Here is a 20,522-nt window from a genome sequence, read left to right on the forward strand (position 1 = left end):
AAGGGGGGGGGAAGTTTAAATTAATCCAAGGATGTCTTTTCTTACACTGGAGTAAAATCAAACTGTGACAAATTAGGTCTCAGCTTTCAAAAAATAAAGGGGGCTCGATTTTCTGCAGCAGAACATAAAACACTAAACATGAGATGCAAGCTTCTCGCTTATGGACCAGTGTCAGTACCAGGCACCATGAATCGATGAAAATACTAATATCTGTTGTACTACAAATTACTAAAGATGATTTTAAAAGTTATATTATAGGCAGAAAAAAAATTATTTTCATGCAATTGAACTTGCAGAGCAAGCAGCGATCCTTTTCATAGACACAACAGACATTCCTTCATGATAGCATGTTTGTTATCATGCAAGCAACACATCATACAATATGGAGCCAAAATCATTTGGTTGATATGGGCTTAACCATGGACTCATATCTTAACAGTGTAACAGAGAGAATAAGCAAAATCCTTTCATGCTCTGCCATGATAAACCATTACCAGCTAACTGGCATTCAATTTAAAAATGCACTTTTAAAAAATTAATACCAAGATAAATTCTTAGACTAGCTTTATGTAAAATTTTCCAGAAGTATTTAAAGGCAGTCTTTTTACATGCCTCCAACATTAAAGTTCTCACAATTAAAGGAAATTCAAGGAAAAAAGTTTATTTAGTAATAACTTTAGAAAAGTGTCCTTTATACTAACGGTGACCAGGATTAGAGACTTCACATGGTACTCCACTTGTGCCAAAATCCGTAGATAACACATGCTGGCAAGATGACACTAGACTAACAGAAAAAACATGAACCTTCCCATCTTACCCGAGTTGCTTTGGAAAGGAAATACAATCAAAATGTATGACACATATGAGATAATTATTTTCTGATTATTCATAAGGATCTGCTAAGACTTCTTAATGAAGTCACTGGGATCTCTGCAGAGGCACGATGTTCCAAGCTAGACCTTTCTATCAGAAGACTGATGACTAAAACTGCAGACTAAACAATCTCCTTTTTCTGAGAAAAAAATGCTAAGTGACATAGAATATTATAAGAGCAGAAACATTTAAGCTCTACAAAGCGCTAAAGCTATGAAGTAGAAACAAACCAAATGTCTTCAAAGCATTTTATTATATAAAGGGCCAATCCTTCCCACTAGGTAAGCTAGAAAGAGCTGGGAGTCTTCACCAATTACCCTGCTGCAGCAAAGAACTCTCCTCCCCTGAGCTACAGCTATTCCGATTTATATACAGGCATAGCATCCTCACTAAATGGTAGCTGGGGTGGGGTTTAAGAAAAAAAAAACAAACCAAAACCCAAACAAAACCCACAAACCACAAATGCACACAGAAGTTCTCAGCTATTTGGAAATGCTGGGTGATTTAGAAGGGTGAGTTTATTACGCTTTGGAAACTAAAATTTAACCAGGTTGGCCAGTTTTCAGTACATGATAATAGCCTTCAATACAACCACTTGGCTGATGTAGGATTAAACATGGAATCAAATTTTACAAGTGTAATAGGAGAAGCACAACTACTTCATTGTTTTCATAAATACCTCATAATATTTTTCATCAATACTATTTCATAAATACCTTAGTATTCAAGCTCACCTGCATTTCCATTACTGAATTTCTAAAAAAAAAAATCCCCCCCAAATAACACCAGACCCCAACGTGTCCCATTCTAGACTTCCCATTTTGACATAAGATTTCTATGCATTATTCACTTTACCAACGATAAGCCCCTGACCGAGTTCAATCGGAGCACTCCCATCACCTGTTACATCCAGTCTTAAGACTGGCACATTCACTGACCATGCATGTGTAACAGCCTTCACTGGCTCCTCGTTTCAGTTGTGCAGTTTTGTTGTTTTTCTGTCAACTAGTTGAAGTAGAAAATAACAGTCAAATTTAATTAAGCATCTTTTAGTTATAGTACTCACATAGAATGGCCAAACATCTATCTTTCTGTAATTTTTATTTCCAGTAAAGATTAATAGCAAAGTGCTGATGAACAAGAAGTTATCTTAATTATCTGTCTTTGGGAGGATTAGGATTCTTGCGTCTTCTATGATACCTAGAAGAAAAAAAGGCTGAGATGAATGCAAGCTTTGGAGAGTCTTTGATTCTCCTGATATTTTTTCCCCCCAGTGAGTGCTCTGGAGGTTACACAAGTAAGCAAAACACAAGATACACAAGCACAACCCATCACAACTCATTAGATGTCATTGCTGTTGTTCATGGAGTTACATAACGCTACTCATTTCTATTGCTACATCTGCTACAAGCACGCAATAATCCAATCAGTTCTACAGCTGAATAAGTACAAAAGCTGCTGTTTATTCTTAATCCTTTGTGTGAAGTTAATTTTATTATATGGTCAGCTTTTCCTTTGGCTAAAATGATTGCTACAGAACAAAGAGACTTGATGTTTAAAGGAGTTATGCCAGACTGTACATTCAATAGTGTAATATTTTGCAGACAAACTAACAAACAAACTCTTCACAACAAAAATGATCCCTACTTTCCTCTTAATTGCCCACGCTAAAACAATGAAGATCCTGTTTGGTGCTCATTAAAGTGACAGCTACCCTTTGGCCATAGAAAGTTCTACCATTTCATTCCTTTTATCTACTCCCAAAACACAATAATTAAGAAGTTTTCTGTGGACAAAAAAAAGAAAATCTGTCTGTATAAAGTCTCCATTAGAAGCTAGCAACAGGTGTAGTTTCCAGTGCAAATATCTGAATGTATGTAGTTCCTCTTTAAGCTCGGTCACGCATATTTGCGCCTCTCCTCCTCCTAGCTTTCTGAGTACAAGGCACACCAAGGTGCACTTTTCACCATTTGAAATAAAAAACCTCTACTATATTCTTAAGCCTGAGAATCATTCCATTTTTTCTGAAAAGTTATTAAGGAATAGACAATGCATGTTTCCAAGCTGATTCGGTTATGTCCATTGAGGGTGTTTTTCATACTAGATTGTCTTATGCAACTTTAATGAATCACCTGAACCAGTAGCTAACTAGATAAGAAATTTCTAGTCTGTGACACATTTTACCCCCCAAAAAAGTTGCAAAGGCTACCAAATGGGCAGTGTTAAAAAGCCTTATGAAATACAGTCTTCCACTTACACAACATTGCATTTAAGATTTTATGTAGTAGCCCATGTGCTAATACTACCTTGTCTCACATGACCTACCCTAGGTTCAATCTGGTCATTAAATTATTCCAGTATTTCCCTTTACCTCCAAAAGGAACAAGTATTGAAAGGAAAAGACTTACTGTCCCACAGGATACCAACGATGTTTTGTTGTGTAAAACATTTTGCTGAGCTCTTCAATTGTAGGACCGCTACTGTTCTTTAGCTCTTTTTCATTCAATCTGGATTTCAAAACTTGGTCAAGGGTTTCTTCTTTATTATTCACTGGATCTGGCCGTGGTATGGGCTATAAAAACAGTAGTGTATGTATTTCCTTTTTCTCCTTTTTTTGAGAGAATAAAAAAAAAAAGCTACATAGATAGCATTACAATTTACTCTTAACAGGCTGAAACCAAAGGAATACAGAAGAATACCTGTAATTGTAAAGGCTGTTTATCACACATCCCCCTCCATCCCCACCCCCAAGAAACCCACACCACTGTGGAGCAGACCTCTAGAAACATCTAATTACCCCATGTGCAACAGCTGATTACCCTATCCCTAAAATCAGCACTGCTTCATCATTACTGCTGATCTCATCCTTACAGTTCACTAGCTGAATCATAAGCTTCAGTTCTACCAATACAAAAGTACTCGTATTATTCCTATTTACAGATTCATTCATAGTGATAATCATCATCACTAAAAAAGCTTTTAGATGATTTGTACCTTGGAGAAGAATGTCACTTCCTAATTGTTTGTGCATCCGCTAAGACTAAGACGTTTGCTCTCAACCTGAAACCTAACTACTAGCAGCGTTACAAATATTTTTCCTTGGTTTAGTCTTTTACATCTGTTTTTCCTGAGACATGCAACTGATAAATTTAAAAATACTGAAAGGTAATTTGCAGGCAAAGAGTGCTAAAATGTTTTAAATTTTCAATGGAGAATTTTCACATTGGTTACTTCAGCAACATAGCTACCATTTGCAGGATTTTACTAGCATGTGAGAACTGGAAATTTAACTTTTCTAGCATACGCTTTTGTTTCATCTAGACTTACTTTCATCAGTATAAAGAACACATAGAAAGTACTACAGATAAATAAAAATTCAATATTTAAAGTCTTTTGTGGCATTTATGAATGCAAAGCACTGAATGGAATTTAAAGCTCAAGTTGAAAGCAGCAGCAGCATTTCTTTATACCCTCTTGCCCACACTGCTGCATCTGTACACAGCGGGACATGTGAACTATAACCAGCATTTCAAACATCCTTTCTGAGGAGTATGCTCATAGACAGACAGTAGTTTTCTCTGTAGTGCACAAGTATTTGAGTGCCTCATTTAATTCTATTTGAGTCACTATATGCTGTGATATCTGAGCATTTCCTACTCTGCAGCTTTCCCTCAATTCAATTAAGAATAAGGTCCTCCTCATGGCAGCAGCTATATTCATCATTCACTTAATTCACAGACATGCTGATCACATACTAAAAAGTACCTCAGTATTTCAAATTAATTTTGAGTGTTTAGGACATCTTTTATGAACTACTTATGCCTTTACAAAAGTAAGAAATACAAATGTGTACATTTGGACATACTTTTGTATGCTCGTATGGAATCTCAAGCGAAGGGTGGTAGCAGACAATTGTCTTCAAATCTGATGTCACTGCAAGTTCCACTTTGCTATAAAGATAAAAACTTACATTCTTAAACATATCCCTTGCTCAGCATTTCCGCAAATTGTAACTGAGCAGCCCGAGTCCCAGAGAAAACCAGATTTGACCCTGCATTTATGAATTCTTAAGAATCTTCTATAAAATAAACCCTTATAAAATAAGGGCCACAAATACTTCACCTGTACCTCCTCTTTTTTTTTGTTTTTTTCCCCCCAGCCATCTTTATGGGGGTTTTTTGGATGGAGAGGAAAAAAGTGCTAAAAGAAGGTACTAAAGATAGCTGGAAATATGGGTTGGAAGAAAAAAAAAAAAATCTTTTAACACTTCGAATAATTGCACATGAATCTGTAGCAACAGATGGGGATAATTATCTCTAGGACAACATGCCTTTATAAGAAGTATTGCACCTACAAAAGAAAGAGTAGGAAGCAAAGCTCTGTTTGGGATTCCAACTTTTATATTTGGTAAAAGATTATGGACATGATGAACAAAAAGTCCTACTGAGAGTCTCCTTGAGGGAGTATGACCCTTCTCACCTTTCTTCCTTATTAACTGCCATGACACATTGGCTTCCTAAAATCTTATATGAATGACGTGGATGCTGCGTTTCTCGCTATATTTGTATCATATTTTCCAGTTTCTACTCAAGTTCCCCATGCAGCAGGACAAAAATACCTGGAGTTTGTCTTAACAACAAGCACCAATGAAAATGACTGCTCTTAGCTACTTTTGCTCTTCCACAAACAAAACAGGGGTTCTGGGGTCATCACCACGTTTAGAAGGATTCCTGCGTGACTTTTCATTATATTCATTGTTTTAAATACTAACTTCACAATTGTTATGATCGGAAACGGTACTTTAGTTAAAGTTATTGTATATCCAAAACTGGCAGAAGATATATTTGATACCATTATATGACAACTTCACAACAGAGAAAGTAGCCCTGGAATAGCCCTGGCCATGAAAAGGCCACACATCAAAGCATGTTTAAATACCAATTGTAGTCTTCAGGGAGGACTGAGAATGTGGATTTATGGCAAGCACGATACACAGCTCCATCTGCAAAACACACACGTAAAGAACACTAATGTAAAAACAGAGCTGTGCCAAATTTAAGAATGTTTACTTTTTTATTCCATTCTGTCTTAATTGGGGATTATAATCACATGGGTTTAGATTAACAAAACCCAAACACTGTCTGAATAGAAGTTCACTTTACTACACAGATTTCTAGCGCAATCAAAAAATACAGTATCTAGGTAGCTATGGCCCACATTTACCTTTCCAACTGTATTGTGTTCCTGAGAAAAAAATCACAGCATGAACAAAATACCTATAGATTCCACCATAGAGCATATTCTTTATATATGCAAAGAACATTACCTTATGACTTAGAGGAAAGACCATAATTTCATTCATAGCAATAATTGTTATAAAAATCAAATTTGTACTTCGCTGGCAACTGCTCTGTATACTATACAAAACACAAAACTATAACATCTTGGCTGCTATAACACTAGAGAACTTTAACCCTTTCCCCAGGTTCCTGTTGCTCCAAGGAAAGCAATCACAAGAATTGCAAGTAGTAAAGAAGGCCAACAGCATCTGGGACTGTACTAAGTGGACTGAGAGAAGGGATTATCTTCCTCTATTCAGCATCTGTTAGACCACATCTAGATACTATGGCCAGTTCGGGGCCCTTTAATAAAAGATAAACTTGAATGAGTTCAGTGAAGGCCTGCCAAGATAGTCAGGGGCTGCAGCACCTGCCCTGTGGGGAGAGGCTGAGGGAATGGGGCTGGCTCAGCCTGGAGCAGGGACACCTTTGGGGAGACCTAACAGCAGCCCCCAGTGACTGAGGACTGGGGTTATCGAGGAGAGGAAGCCAGTCTGTTCACAGTGATGCACGGTGGGAGGACATGAAACAACACCCATAAGTTGAAATGAGAGGCTCTGACTGGATATGTAGAGAAATGTTTTCCTCATGGGGACAGCCAAGCAGCGGGACTGGGGCCCAGGCAGGTTTATCCTCGGAGATCTCAAAGACCCAGCGGGACAAAGCCCTGAGTGACCTCGTTTAGATGAGATGTTGGGGGATATGGGGTAGGGGAGAACTTGTAGAATAGGGCTGATGGTTGGACTCGATGATCCCAAGGGTCTTTTCCAACCTGAATGATTCTGTGACCTGGTGTGACTGCAGAGCTGAGCCTGCTTTGAGCGTGAGGTTGGACCACAGACCACCCAAAGTCCCTTCCAACTGAGTTTTCCCATGATTCCATTCCCATTTTTTCACAGAATCATTTAGGTTGGAAAAGACCTTTAAGATCAAGTCCAACTAAACCTAACATAAGGTGTTAAAATGTAAGAGTCCCTCCTTATATAGGAGCCATACCATGGGCATCTTGTCTTCCACAAGTGTCTAGGCATGCATGCCTAAGATGAGCCCAGGAGGTGCCTGTACCTGACTTTTACTGGCAAACCTCTATGACCGGAACATGACACAAATCAACATGTAAGTTTGAGTCCTGTGAAGCTTCTTCTACCACTACACTTTAAGAACTGAATTACAATCATACAGGAACGAAGTCTTAGCATGTTCTGATCCCTCTGTTTTCAAATAAGTCATAAAAGGTTTTCAACTTTTTTCTGACATGTTATTTTATGTAGAGTATCTTTAGTTTTAGTACAAATAGGATTCTTCACTGCTGTTTATAATGGAGGGGGAGAACATTCAGTGTGCCAAAACTGGGAAAGCTAAAAGAAGCAAGAAGAAACTTTTGTGTAGCTATTTTCCTCTCAGAAATATTTTAGATATAAAATCCTTAAATTCATAACTTGTTAGCACTTCCATGCTTCAGTTCTTCCAGTTAAACCATTCTTGTTATTAAGAAGTTGAGTTCTTATAAAATATTGCTGCAAATAGTTCATATTTCTTTCTAAGGTTTCTTTCCCCTCCTTGCCCACTAACCTCTAAGATGTAACATGTCCATTATATTTTCTCAATTCCTGTCTTTTCTACCACCTTTACTACCTCCTCTACATCTTTCTATTGACATCTAAAACATGGACAAAAGTCTAAGAAATAACATTGCCTGTTTTAATTTGTTCTCTGTTTATGTTAAGTAATGAGATTTTACTGTACCTTTTTCTCACCACTCTTTGTAAGTCTGAAAACATAAGTTTAAATCTTTGAATATAATCGGTGGTAAGAGGGGTGGTATTTGCAACCTAAATAATGGAGGAGCATCATATGTGAACCAGAGAAGCTTTAAAAGAAAAAAAAAAACAAACAAATTGAGCTATCTTTAATTATTAGCAGAGAACATGGAATATCAAACTTCATTCTGTTCAAATAAAAATTCACTTCCATGCTTCCATTACTTCAAACATCACAGGAAAGAGGCTCTTAAAGAACAGATTTTAATACAGGACTTCTACAATTCCATCACTACTTACTCTGCAGCAGGGCCTGCTTACAGGTTGCTACTGAACTTATCCGAAAGAAGCTGGATGACACAGTTCTAAGTGATGTTGCCATTCTGACAGCAGAGAGGAAACCAGTCCTGGACAAGATGGAACTCAAACAGACACCGTATCCTTTTTTTCTGCAGAACACACTCTGAAAGAAATCAATTTATAATTGGTCAGGGTATAAAAGACTGACGACTTAATTTCTTGAATACCTTAAGGATAAATAAAATTTGTGCAGTATACTCTTCATTATTTGTCAGTTGTTTAGAAGTCCTTATTATTTAACATACTGGCACCTACCTCCTTAATAGCCATATGTGGTACAAGACTTTATTTACTGAAAGGTACTCTTTGAAGGTACATCATTAACTTTAAGTTTCCAAGCTTGGGTCTTCTCATGGTTCTTCTACTGGTATTCAACCACATAAGTTTTGCACCCTTCCTTCTGTGCGCTCCATAGAATTATTCCTGAAGCATGCTTTTCTTGTTCATGACGTAAATATCATGGCCCAGTATAAAAACAGAAGTACTTATAAATAACATTTGCTGTAACAAACTGTCTAGATGCAGTTTGTTTCATCCATCTCAAAAGCAATACACCTAAAAGCTACAAAACACCATTTAGAATACCTGAAACATTACTAAAAATTTCACAGAAGCAGAAGGGCACACATAAACATCTTAAGCTTTCACTGTCTACAGGAAAAAAAATTGCTTCGAAGAGAAACTTATAATGATCCTTAAAAGTACATAACTGGAGACAGTTTAGAGACATACTCACAAAAAAATAAACAAGACTTCTTTAAAACCACTTAATATTTCGCACTTCAGAACATCACCAGAAGTGTGCATTTTCCAATTCTGACAAATATTTATTCATCATTTTCTTCACCTGTGACAAGTGCTACTGAAGTTAGAGAACACTAACACAGCATCTACAGAACTGCTCATAACTTGCCTTTGAAAGCTCATTAGCAAAAAAAGGTGTGAGGAATACAGCAGATCTGGACCACCTTGTCAAAGGACAGCGTTCAAGCACCATTCTCGGCCTCACCTCGAGGACCACTACAGTTTAAATCGGGGCATTCCCATCCCTGAGACAGCATACAGAAAACGAATTTAAAGACCTGTCAGCAACAAGCAGGAATATGAAACCTGACACTCTATTATTAAAGAAAATATTTAGCTTTTAAAAAAAAGTCGTTAATCCGTCAAAGCAAGCAGAAGACTACCCTATATAAAAACGGATCTGCAAGCTATTAAGAAAAACTGAGTGCGAAACACAGCGATTTAACCCTTCTAAAAGTATATAAACGCTCTTCCTCTGGCCCATTTCGGAGGCCTGGCTTGTAGCTCCACTGCATCAGCCTGACACGCGTTATCATCAACTACAAAACTGGAGGGCGGGGCGGGCAGCGCTGCACAGCGCGACCCTCAGGCGAAGCGGCCCTGCCCTCGGCGGCCCGGCCGGGCCCGGCCCATGGACACGAGCGCCTTCCCAGCGCAGAGTGCAACAGCCGGCGGGAACCGCCGCCCGCCTGCCCGCCTGCCTCTTGCCCGTCCGCCGCGGCGGTGCAGCGGTTACCTGTGCGAACGCCCCCGCGTCCCCTCAGCAGCCGCCGGCCACCCCAGCACCGGAAGTGGCACCGACGGCCGGTTCCGGTTCCGGCAGCGGCTTGCCCCGCGTCACGCCGGGAGACGTAGTGCGAGCGGGTGGGTGGGGCCTGCCCCGGGTGGGCACACCGCCACCGCCACCGCCACCACCCCTCCCTCCCTCCCTCCCTCCCTCCCTCCCTGCCAGCCTGCCTGCCTGCCCGCCCAGCGCCGCCCCGGCCCCGGTAACAACCCCTGAGGCACCTCAAAATACGGCTGCGGCGGCAGCGAGCCGCCCCTTGGCCGGCGGGGGCGGCCGCTGATGGCGAGGGGCCGGGCCGGGCCGAGCCGGGCCATGGGGGGAGCGGACGAACACCCACCGGTTGTCCCCGCCCCCGGCGCTCCCTGGGGGTCCCTGTGCGGAGTGGGTTTCGGGGGGCAGCGCGGTGCTCAGACACCTGCAGCGGGGGGCGTTGGGCCGCCCCGGCGTCGGCAGCAGCTGTTCAACCGGGAGAGAGGGCGCCAAGTCCCCGCAACAGGCAGTAGCGCACCTGCCTGTCCCGGGGACACGCCATGGTGTTATATTAGCTGCAAAATAACCCCCTCTAATCCTATGATTTGAAGTGACATCTCTAACATTATTGGCTGTTTCACAAGTTTGCGAGCATAGCCTGCTTGCTTTCCAGGTCAAATTACACAGTGGCTGCAGCAGCTCTCTGTTCAGCCTGCCAAACCTCTGCAGTACCTGTAATAGCTTTTCACAGGGTAGGCCTGGGTTTTATGTACGTGAAATAGCACATTTTAGATATTTAAGACGTGCAGAAAACTCACCTGAGTGCTCCAGGCACACTGCTGCTCTGGGGCTTCTTGCTTTGCTTCTTTCAGAGACCTGAGTCACAAACCGTTTCAAAGATAATGCTATATTTACACAACATTGATAATTGATTTTTATCTCTACTTCTTGTCTTTTATCTGACCTGCTGCTCTAGTACCTGAAATGGCTCCAGCACTGTAAGCTTTCACATGCCCGTGAAGCATCTCTAAGTCACATCAGCTGACTGTGTCTCCGTTCCCTTCACAGAATTACCCTTTTGGAGAGTCTTAGATAATGCCTTCTGAAAAGGCTGCAACCTCTTCCAGATACCTTCAAACCATTGCATCTTTTCTGGTCATTGGGTGTGGTACAGGAATTTCATGCAGTTGTTGTTGGAAGCTGCGCAATTTCAGCAATGTCTAACTTTGTCTGTAGCTGTGAGAGTTGTAGTTACACTGACAACTTCCAGAAGAGTAGCAGAAGTGTAGGCAGAAATCACTAGTCAAGAGCTGATTGTTCCCATTAGCAGTGGCAAAGGTTTCTTTTTGAATGTTTTTCCTGACAGTGGAAGATGGAAGACATCTGTTCTGGGCCTTCTTGCAGTATTAGATTCAGTAAGTCATAGAGAGAGGGGCCACAGATGGGCCAAAATGTTCTACATGCTACTTGGAGAGATGCAACCAAGGTGGGAGATCACATCTCCACTACAAGACAACTCCACATTTGTGGAGATCAGCTCTTTCCATCATTCTCCATCATTTCAGTGTGCAGCTACAGAGGGGTCTGATCTGGACTCAGGCACCAAACAGAAGCAGCACAGTTTTGTGTATCTTCTGCTGTGTACCAGCTCATCACTCCCACAAGGAAATCCTTGTACTAGGATAAGGCCAGCCCTTGGATGAAGAACATCCTTCTGAAGTTGAATACAAGCAAGATAGTGGTTTTACTGATGGACAAAGAAAACATGTTGAGGATTTTAAGCTCAAGGACAGTGTTGACCAAATAAATGGTTATAAACTGTCTGAAACGAGTGTGGTCTGGAAATTCAAAGAAAGGAGTGAAACTGCATTTATGGAGTGAGCTTCAGGAATATCTTGTCCATAAGCATAGTGAGGATAAACAGAGTTACTTTGAAGTGACTCTAACCGAGTTTATGACCACGACCAGATTGTGACAATGGGGGAACTGGTGCTCAGTATTCTTGCCTTTCTCCTGGATGGCCTCATTGCAACACAGCTGCATGTGAATGCACCTTGCTACTGTCCCTTAGCACAGAACAGTCATGTGCGCTACATCTGTGTGTGAGTGTGTGAACCTATGACACAAGCACATTAGGCCTTGTTCTAGTTTCCTAGGAAATATCAAGTAAAATTAAGGCTTCTGTGACTTATCTTGAAGGTGTTCATGACTTAGCTGTCACAGCTTCTTTAAAAGATTGCCTAAACTCAGTGATGATGACGACTGTGGTTGACACCTCTGATTTTTAGATGCTTTCTCAAAAGGATATTGTTCATCCACTCAGGAGACAAAAATCCTTTGCTGTCCAATGGAAACCTTGAAATGAATTCCCTTCACAGCTGGAGACCACTGCAAATTGAACCTGCTTCTTTCTCCAGTGTAAGACACTTTATTTTTAACTTATGTTCTCTATATTGAGCAGCATCTGTTAGAAAAAATAATTTTTAAAAACCTCTCACTAGCCCCTTAGAAAATTTCCCTCTCCATAAAAAATACTAGATCTTGATATGCTCCAGTATATTAGTCATCACTGTAATATAAGCCTTCTATGGCGCTCCTACATTACTGTTTCCTATATCAATGTTTTTGCTTTTATCAAGACAATTTTTTTACTCTTCAGTGCCATATGTATTTTCTGAGGACTGCATACAGACACATACTCACAGGTATGTGCTCTCTCTCTCCTCAGACACAAGTTTGAAAAAGTAGAGTTTCTGATGTTACTGGTGAATGTGACCAACAAGTCATCTGTTGGAGGGATTTTATAGGCTGGTGGTGTTCAGTTGTTAACAGCTAAGGAGTTAATTCGTCACTGAGATTGTAAAGAATAGCAAAAGATCTTGAATTTGAAGTTTCTTTTTTTTTTTTTTCTTTTAAATAAATGTTGCACCACATACCAGTCTGTACTTTTGTTTTCAATTATCATTTTTTTTTCCACATAGTGAATGCTACATGGTTCTTGGGGGGAAATTTCTGATTCCAGACAGGACAGCTACTGGGAGGATTACTAGTATCTGTTGCTTAGTGCTACTACATCTTTAGTCTTCTGTTTCACATCACTGCAATGGAATATCACTTGCAAGGTTCATCAGAAACTGTTAGCAATCTTGTGACCCTTGAGTGAACTGATTGGGAACACTTGACAGCCCTCTGGAATCTTGATTCACAAAATAGTCTTCACTAGACTTTTCAGATTCGCCGATCTTATACCCTCATTATATAATTAGTTTCATATTAGAGGTAACCTGTGGGTATTTCTGTGATGATTTTATTCTGGAAATGTGAGCTTTTAAAACATCACTGTAATGGCAAATCTCGTAACTTAAATCCTGGTTCTAAAAGGTTGCAATTGAAGGTACTGCAGAACTTTATTTTTCAAAAAGGAAACCACATTCCCTGTTAAGCTTCCAGGCTATTTTTAGATGGTTTCTATAAAAAGATTTTTTACGAGACAGTAGATGAGGTCTACCCCCTCCCTGACACATAGTGTTCTGTGAGTCTATTCTTAGAAGCATGTTCTGACGGATTACAACTTTCTGGTAAGGAGACGGGAACTGCTTAAGGACAGCTCAGAAGCGTGATTACACACTTCTCCAGCATGTCTGGAGATGGGGATAACTGCCAACGGCCTTGCTTGCTTCAGCAGGTGGTAGACAGCAAAGAGGAGAGGAGCTGCTCACTTTGTATTATCTCAAGAGAAAGGAGGTTGTTCTTTCCATGAACTGCGGGGATACTGTGGAGGCCCTAATGGTGATGAGTTACAGACCTCTGAGACTTCATGTCTTTGAAAACCTGGAAAGTTTTGTTTCCAGGTTGCTCTCTGACTGAAGAAAAAACCTCATCTGTTCTTACTCAAACAGTCAGTTACAAACTTCTCCAGGAAAAATTCTAACTCATAAAACAGTTGCCCTATAGTTAGGGCAACAAATGCTGTGTAGTAATCAGGGCAGGACTATGTTGGTTGTCTCTGTTTTAGAAGAACAAATTTATAAATCAGAGCTGGCATCTGGACTAGTGTGGGCTTTGTGTAAGCAGTTGCACACACACACACACACACACACACACACACACCCCCCTTGTGGGAAATGGAAGATTGGGACTTGGCTGTTCTAACTCTTTTGGTGCAGCGGCATATTTCGGAAATTGTTTCATAGTACAATCATTCGGGCTGCTCTTTAGCAAACTGAATATAATAAATATTTATTTTTTCATGGAAACCAATGTTTCAAAATCTTCCAGAAATAAGCATTTGGTTTCCTTTGCTTCCTTTAAATCTGGACTAGAAAAAGTACAATACAATCATACCTAGAAGTGAAACTGAATTTGTGAATGGATGGGTTTCTTTTATTGCAAAGGCGGTGTCTTAATGATGGAGATGGATGAGCCTTCACTCCAAAATAATGTATCATAATCTTTGTGAGGTTATTCTATAAATTTAGGATACAGATTTCTAATGAGACATTGTAGTTTAGTTATGGTCTTAATTGTCAAATCTTCTCAAGTTATGCTGTAGCCAGACAGACTTATATGTTTTAAGTCAATCTGAAAATGCCCAGAGTAAATGCTGATGCTTATGTCAATAGGCTATATTCATTCTTTAGCAGATCTCATGCCATCTCGTTACTGGTCCATCCAGTTACTGGTAAGAAGTCAAGCTGCAACTGTAAATAACAGAAGACAAAACTAAAATACCTATAGTAGGCATATGCAGCCTAAATAATTTGTGTTCCCACTGATTACTGCAGTTGAAGTAAGCAATATTATGCCTCTATTCAAGCAGCAACTTAATGAAGAAAAATCAAAAGTTACTTGCTACAGTGAGGGCTCCTACTCACAGCATCCCATTTTGATGTCTTAAGTTGGCAAAACATATAACTGGTGGGGTTTTTGTCTCCTCTCAGTACAGTTTCACCCAGAACTGTCAGTTAAGATCATTCAGAAATTGTCCAGTGACTCTTACAATTAGCGCTAAGTGAAAAACACTACACTTCTGTGCCCCAGTTTCCCCATTTGCACATAGGGATCATAACAACTCCTGTAAAATATTCTGAGATTTACTGAAACACATGTGTAATATAAAATCTAGATATTACTGGGAGAATTCATTCTGTATGTGTACATACATACATCTGTTTTTTGCTGCTGAACAGACTTTCTACAATACTTAGCAAAAATATAAAAAATGCTTTTATGCAAAATAAAGAACCTGGGTTTGAAATTGTGTTGTAATTGCAGTAAGACTTTTATAAGATTACAAAGAGGGATAGGAGCAGGAAGTAAGATTAGTCAGCCACAGGCTCAGCTGGCCTGGATGCACCCACTCAGTGAGTAACTCGATGACAGTAAAAGCTGTCATAGGAAGATGGGCAGCAGCTGTGTTGAATTGTTCTGGGAGTATTAGTTGCATAATTGCAATTATTTGTTTACCTTTTCTGCCTACAGTGACATTATAGAACACTTTGTTGTTGAATAACGTGGTTGCCTAACTTTGTTCTCAGAACTGCTCTAATCCTGGCGATGATGTGATGATCATGGATTTGTGGGAGGAGGATTGTGCTCTCCATCCTGGCCTTCACATTGGTGCCGTAGGACCAAAAGTATAAGGCATCCAAAGTTGGGTTAATAACTCATGGATACTACAAGGAGCAGTTTCACTCCCACTTGTGTTGCTTACCTTTTGTTGTCTCTGGTGCATGCTAGACCCCACTGTAAGCCAAATCAATCCACCAGTCCAGTAGAAGACCAGATTAAATGGCTGTTTTTCTGCCCAGTTAGTGCATTGAACCAGCTCAGCAGAATCTGACAAGCCCCAGGAGTGAGCAGCCGGGGAAACACTGTGCGTGAGAAAGGAGAGTAGGAGTGAGATGGGGAGGGGAAGTAACAAGTCCTCTTTTTGACAGGTTGGCTCAGCTGTCTGGTATAATTTGACATCAAATATGTGGTTTCACACTATCCCTAATGCAGTGAACTACAGACAGACCCCTTCTCACACCCTCAGGTATGGGTTCCTGTCCCCTTTCTCGTGCCAGACCTACACAGCTGTGTGACTGCCTCCGGTTCACATCAGCTCACTGCTCATGAAGGAACTATTCACACTTTTGATCAGCTCGTCTTCCGTGAGATCATGATGTGAGCTGAGGGAGCAGCAGTGTGTGACAGAAGAGGAGGGCAGGAGCCCTCTTTAGCAGCAATGCAAATACAAAGTGGTGTAACCCTGACATGAAACTACACCCTAAATAACTGCTGTGGAGGCAGGTTTTGGTGAAGCTGGGCTGTAGGAATGAACTCTGATTTAAACGAGGACTACAGGTGATACTAGTCTTACTGAACACCGTACCTAAATTTTCTCTGAAATGCAAATATAAATGTTGCTTTATAAAAACCAATCAGCAGCAACTGTAGCATGACAAGATCGCTTTTCTAAAATTAACCTGATTTTCAGGTGCTCTGAACTCAGAAGCAAAGCATCAGGGAGCAGCAAGGGTGGCACTGCTCCCTCAGGGTGGGTGAGCCAGGAGCCAAGGGCACCCCAAGGTGAGCCGAGTGGGGACCCCACCAACAGAGCACAGCCCCACTGCGCCAGAGGCAGGCGAGCAGAGCAGGGTGGTTACTGCAGCAGGGCCTATCCATGGTCCAGGCATCACTGGGCAGGACATGGTAATAGGCCAGGTCTGATGCCGGTCCAGGAGCCCCCAACAGCCAGGTAGGCACAGCTGAGGTGTAGCTCAGGAAGGATTGGACACCCAGACCCATCAGAGGGTGGGAGTGGAGGCTCCTGTTGAGGCCAACACAGCAATTAAGGTCTATTTTTGCACTCAGCACCCTGACACAAAGCTGTGGAGTCAAAATAGCATCTAACAAAGCCTCTACTGATCTAAGGGCAGTACAATCATCAAGAGTCCTGTCTGATATCCTTGAACTGTTTGTGAGCATGTATCTGACAAAATACAGGCATATAATATGTCCAGATTTCATCACATTCTGCCTGAGGTGCAGGGTTTATTTCAGGATATTAAGGGAGCAAACAGCAATCGCCAGTGCTAAGAGAGCATCAAACAGAACTCCAGGAAATGAGTCTACCGAAAAATTTCAACTTCATTTAAACAAAAAATCAATTTAAATGACTTCCAAACACATAACATGTTAATCTTTCATTTTAGAAAAAGAAAAATACCAGGTTGAATCAGGGAGGGCAGCTGTCTAAATGAGGATGCATTACTTCATTAATTACAACACTCAGGATGAAAGCAGATTTTTTTTCCCATCGAAGCTTTATTTTACAAGAAAAAAAAAAGATTGCTGAAACACTCTGCAAGTTTTGACAAACTACACACTTAGCACTATGGAAAGCTAGTTTTTTGGATCTACTTTTCTCCTTTTCTCCTCTCTGTGTCCCCTCCCATGCCCTCCAAGAAACTTTTACATTTTTTTAGGTGGTTTTAATGTCATTGTCATATGTTTAATGGTATTGTCATTTGTTTAATGATATGTGTGGCTTTGAAAAACTGTATGGATAAAGAATCCCTGTGCCACACTGCTCAAAATAAATAATCTGGCAGACAAGAATAAATACATTTTAGCAACAACCTTGACCTCCAAAGCACGAGTGCTGAAGTACTATTCTACCCGGGGAAGCAGAAAGCAGAAGCATGTTAGCCTGGGTGACCCATGGTGCTTCTCCAAGGATGTCTTCCAAGACACATGCCAAATAGAGGATATGCACACAGAGTGGTGCAGGCTGCAGTCCAGAATGCAGTTACAGTGGCAATAATGGCTCAGTGGAAAATCCTGAAGGGCAGAGGTGGACACTGCAAGGTCATTGGGAAAGCACCTTGAAGATACAAGAACCTCCACAGGGTGTGGCTAGCTTGAGGAGACAAAGCTTCCCTGGCACTTATGTGTCTTTCTTATTCCAGCTCTGATTCAGAGGATTAAATTGCCTCCTTTGGGAATTTGAGAATGCTATAAAAGAAGGACAATTTTTACTGTAGCTTCTCCTGGAAGATATTCCTTGGTACAGATGGAGTGCAAAGAAGCAAAGTCTAGAGTCAGTATTCTGGAGTAGCCAGTTTGGATGGATACTCGGGGATCTCTGCAGCTGTCCTTGTAGGAGCTAGAATGACTTAGGGGAACAACCTAAATCCTTGTAGATATGACAACAGAGAACAATGGTTTTGTTCACTGACATCTCCTGAGCAAGTGGACTTCAGAAGCCTCTTCCTAAGAGCAGCCACAAAGGGAGGTGTCATGAAAACTGTAACTTTCCCAGGATGTGGCAGGCCACTTGTTGCCCAACAAAAACTATCAAAGCATAATAGCTTGCCAATTGACTTGCTGCAACTTCAGACTGAAGCAAGATTCCTGGTCTTGAAAGGGAACACTGAATGCAACATTCATAAGCATTTGCTTGAGCCAACTATGCTTCCCTCAGACATAGGGCAAGGTTCACAGAGCAGAAGTTCCAGTACTTTCAAGAAACTGAGTGGCATTTTACTTGCATTGAGCCTAAAAGCATCTTTTGGCCCATGTCTTCTTTCACTTATGCCAGTCCTTTAATGGTCAGTATTCAGGGTAAAAAGAAAACCAAACCAAAACAAGAAAGAGTAGGAGAAGGCAGAAACAAAGAAAAGCTAGTAATTCTGCAATCAGTGTAACAAAATACATTGGTTTCCAATTACTTTGGTCTTGAGGATATGGCTGAGTGAGAATTCTTTGATGTCTAATAAAGTGTTGGAGCCATGGAGTCTTTCTCCTAGTGGGATTACCAGCAATGTTTTTTTTTTCTTCTGTCTTTCTACTTTCATAAAATTCACAAGGAATTGCTATCTTTCACAATGAATTGCTTCACCTCTCCAGCTGTATCTTCATATTTGTTTGATGCTGGCAAATGCATACAAGGGTTACTAGCAGGTGAAAAGGGATCATTTGGTTTAGGTACCATTTATGGTCTTGGTCCCTAAACTACCTATTGTATTATGTGAAATTTACACAATATGGAGAGAACAATTTTTAAAATAACCTAAATATTTGCATTCCTTCTACATATGTCAGTATACCTGCTCACTCAGAATGAAGGCTCCTAGTTATAACTGGATGTCATAGCAACAGAATTACAAATATTTCAGTTATTCACAAAGTTTCAAGATTATATTTCCTCTTTTCACTGTCCTCATTTTTTCCTCCTGACCCTAAGCAAAGTTCGCTGTAATGCCATTCCTCAAAAGCAAGTAGATTCCCTACCCCACACGTGTGCTGCCCAGTGGTAAACAGTTATTTATATTCAGGTCAGCACTGCATTGTAGTCGTCACTAAATGTTGTTAATTCATTTACATCAACCTCACAGCTCTCCCAAGTGACAGATGATTTGAGAAGGCATTACTGTATTTACACCTTGTAAAATTTACTGCAAAGTAAGCCTTCATTTGTGAAGATCTGAGCTCTAGAAACGGGCACTATATACAGGCTCAAAATTCTTCCAGTCGAACAAGGATTGCTTGAGACCAATTTTGGTACTACACGGCTTCTAAACACCCCATATGAGCCCAGGCCTGAGGTTTACATTTGCCCACACAAAGAACATCTTGAATACTGTACTTTCCATATAGCCTATTTGTTTCTGGAGAGGGGTGGGAAGCTGTGCTATAGTCATTTGGAAGACGTTTCACATGTCTGTGTGTGATCACACCTATCTGAAAAAAAAACCCCAAACCCCAAACCCCAAATCAACCAAGCAGAAAATCACCAAGACTGCTGCCACCAGAATCAAATAATAAGACACTGTGCATCCTCAGGAAGAGAGCCCTAGCAGCCCAGACTATAATTGTTTATTCTAAGGCACCAGATGTGCTATAGATACTTCAATATCTCTGAAGCTAGGAAAAAAACAGGCTAACATCCAGCTGATAAAACACATTATCTTATTATTTTTTTCTCTTCCTTATAGCTTTTTTCCTAGAGATTAGCATTTCTCCTTTTTAGGTTAGATGGTAAATACTGTGAAGGTGCTGAGTATACAAAGGTATCTACTTGGTCTAGTTTAGTAGTAGCAACAGACTATAATAATTTAGTAAAAGGAAAAATCTACAGCTGAAGAATAGTTCTGTGTGTGACTAGCAAGACGGGATTTTGCTGAAGGACCACATCTAAACATGGCTATTTCACATGCTAATGAATGCAAATGAACTCACACATCTCCACTGCAGAATGAGGGGGTGTTATGGATCATTGCTTTACACCCCAATTCTGCAAATGCACTTCTCTTGGCGCATGTCACTTCATTGTTGATTTGACTGACTTCAGAGAAAGTTATATCTGGAACATTAGGAGAGCAATTAAGTGCTTAAAGGGCTGAGTATGTACGCGAGACTTCACAGAGATGATGGCTTTTTGTGGATTTACATTAAGTTTGGAATTACCGGTGTATTCAACAGATGAGGATATCAAATAGCATAGAACAACCCTGTACTTGTTAGTTGCCTTCTCTAGTGTCAATGACTTAAGTTAGAAGGATAGAAAAGGAAAACTACGTAAGTTTTTAGGAAGGATTGTGGGGAGGGTGAAGGAGGGAGGCACACCACTCCTCTAACACG

General features: G+C 40.6%; 1 protein-coding gene across 3 annotated transcripts; it reads right to left on the minus strand.

The window, feature by feature from the left end:
• Positions 1 to 1,957: 1,957 nt before the first annotated feature.
• Positions 1,958 to 9,950, minus strand: MRPL42 (mitochondrial ribosomal protein L42). Of its 3 annotated transcripts, XM_074827060.1 has the most exons (7): positions 9,873 to 9,937; positions 9,246 to 9,381; positions 8,273 to 8,435; positions 5,812 to 5,875; positions 4,739 to 4,823; positions 3,282 to 3,445; positions 1,958 to 2,073 (listed from the first exon to the last, which is right to left on the minus strand). In XM_074827060.1, exons 2-7 carry the CDS (start codon positions 9,327 to 9,329, stop codon positions 2,028 to 2,030), a joined length of 606 nt encoding a protein of 201 aa, XP_074683161.1. In that variant the 5' UTR covers positions 9,330 to 9,381; positions 9,873 to 9,937; the 3' UTR covers positions 1,958 to 2,027. The 3 variants fall into 3 exon arrangements, with proteins under 3 accessions (XP_074683161.1, XP_074683163.1, XP_074683162.1); XM_074827062.1 differs by lacking the exon at positions 9,246 to 9,381 and having other exon boundaries at positions 9,873 to 9,950; XM_074827061.1 differs by lacking the exons at positions 9,246 to 9,381; positions 9,873 to 9,937 and adding an exon at positions 8,588 to 9,227.
• Between the last annotated feature and the right edge of the window lie 10,572 nt (positions 9,951 to 20,522).

The sequence above is a fragment of the Strix aluco genome, chromosome 5 (genome assembly GCF_031877795.1).
Source record: "Strix aluco isolate bStrAlu1 chromosome 5, bStrAlu1.hap1, whole genome shotgun sequence".
NCBI classification, from domain to species: Eukaryota; Metazoa; Chordata; class Aves; order Strigiformes; family Strigidae; genus Strix; species Strix aluco.

Coding starts and splice junctions, on each gene's coding strand:
- MRPL42 (XM_074827060.1), bottom strand. CDS start 9,329: ATGGTGCTTGAACGCTGTCCTTTGACAAGGTGGTCCAGATCTGCTGTA. Junction 8,436..9,245: donor TTGCTAATGAGCTTTCAAAG/GCAAGTTATGAG, acceptor GATTTCTTTCAG/AGTGTGTTCTGCAGAAAAAA. Junction 4,824..5,811: donor CTCCCTGAAGACTACAATTG/GTATTTAAACAT, acceptor TTATCTTTATAG/CAAAGTGGAACTTGCAGTGA.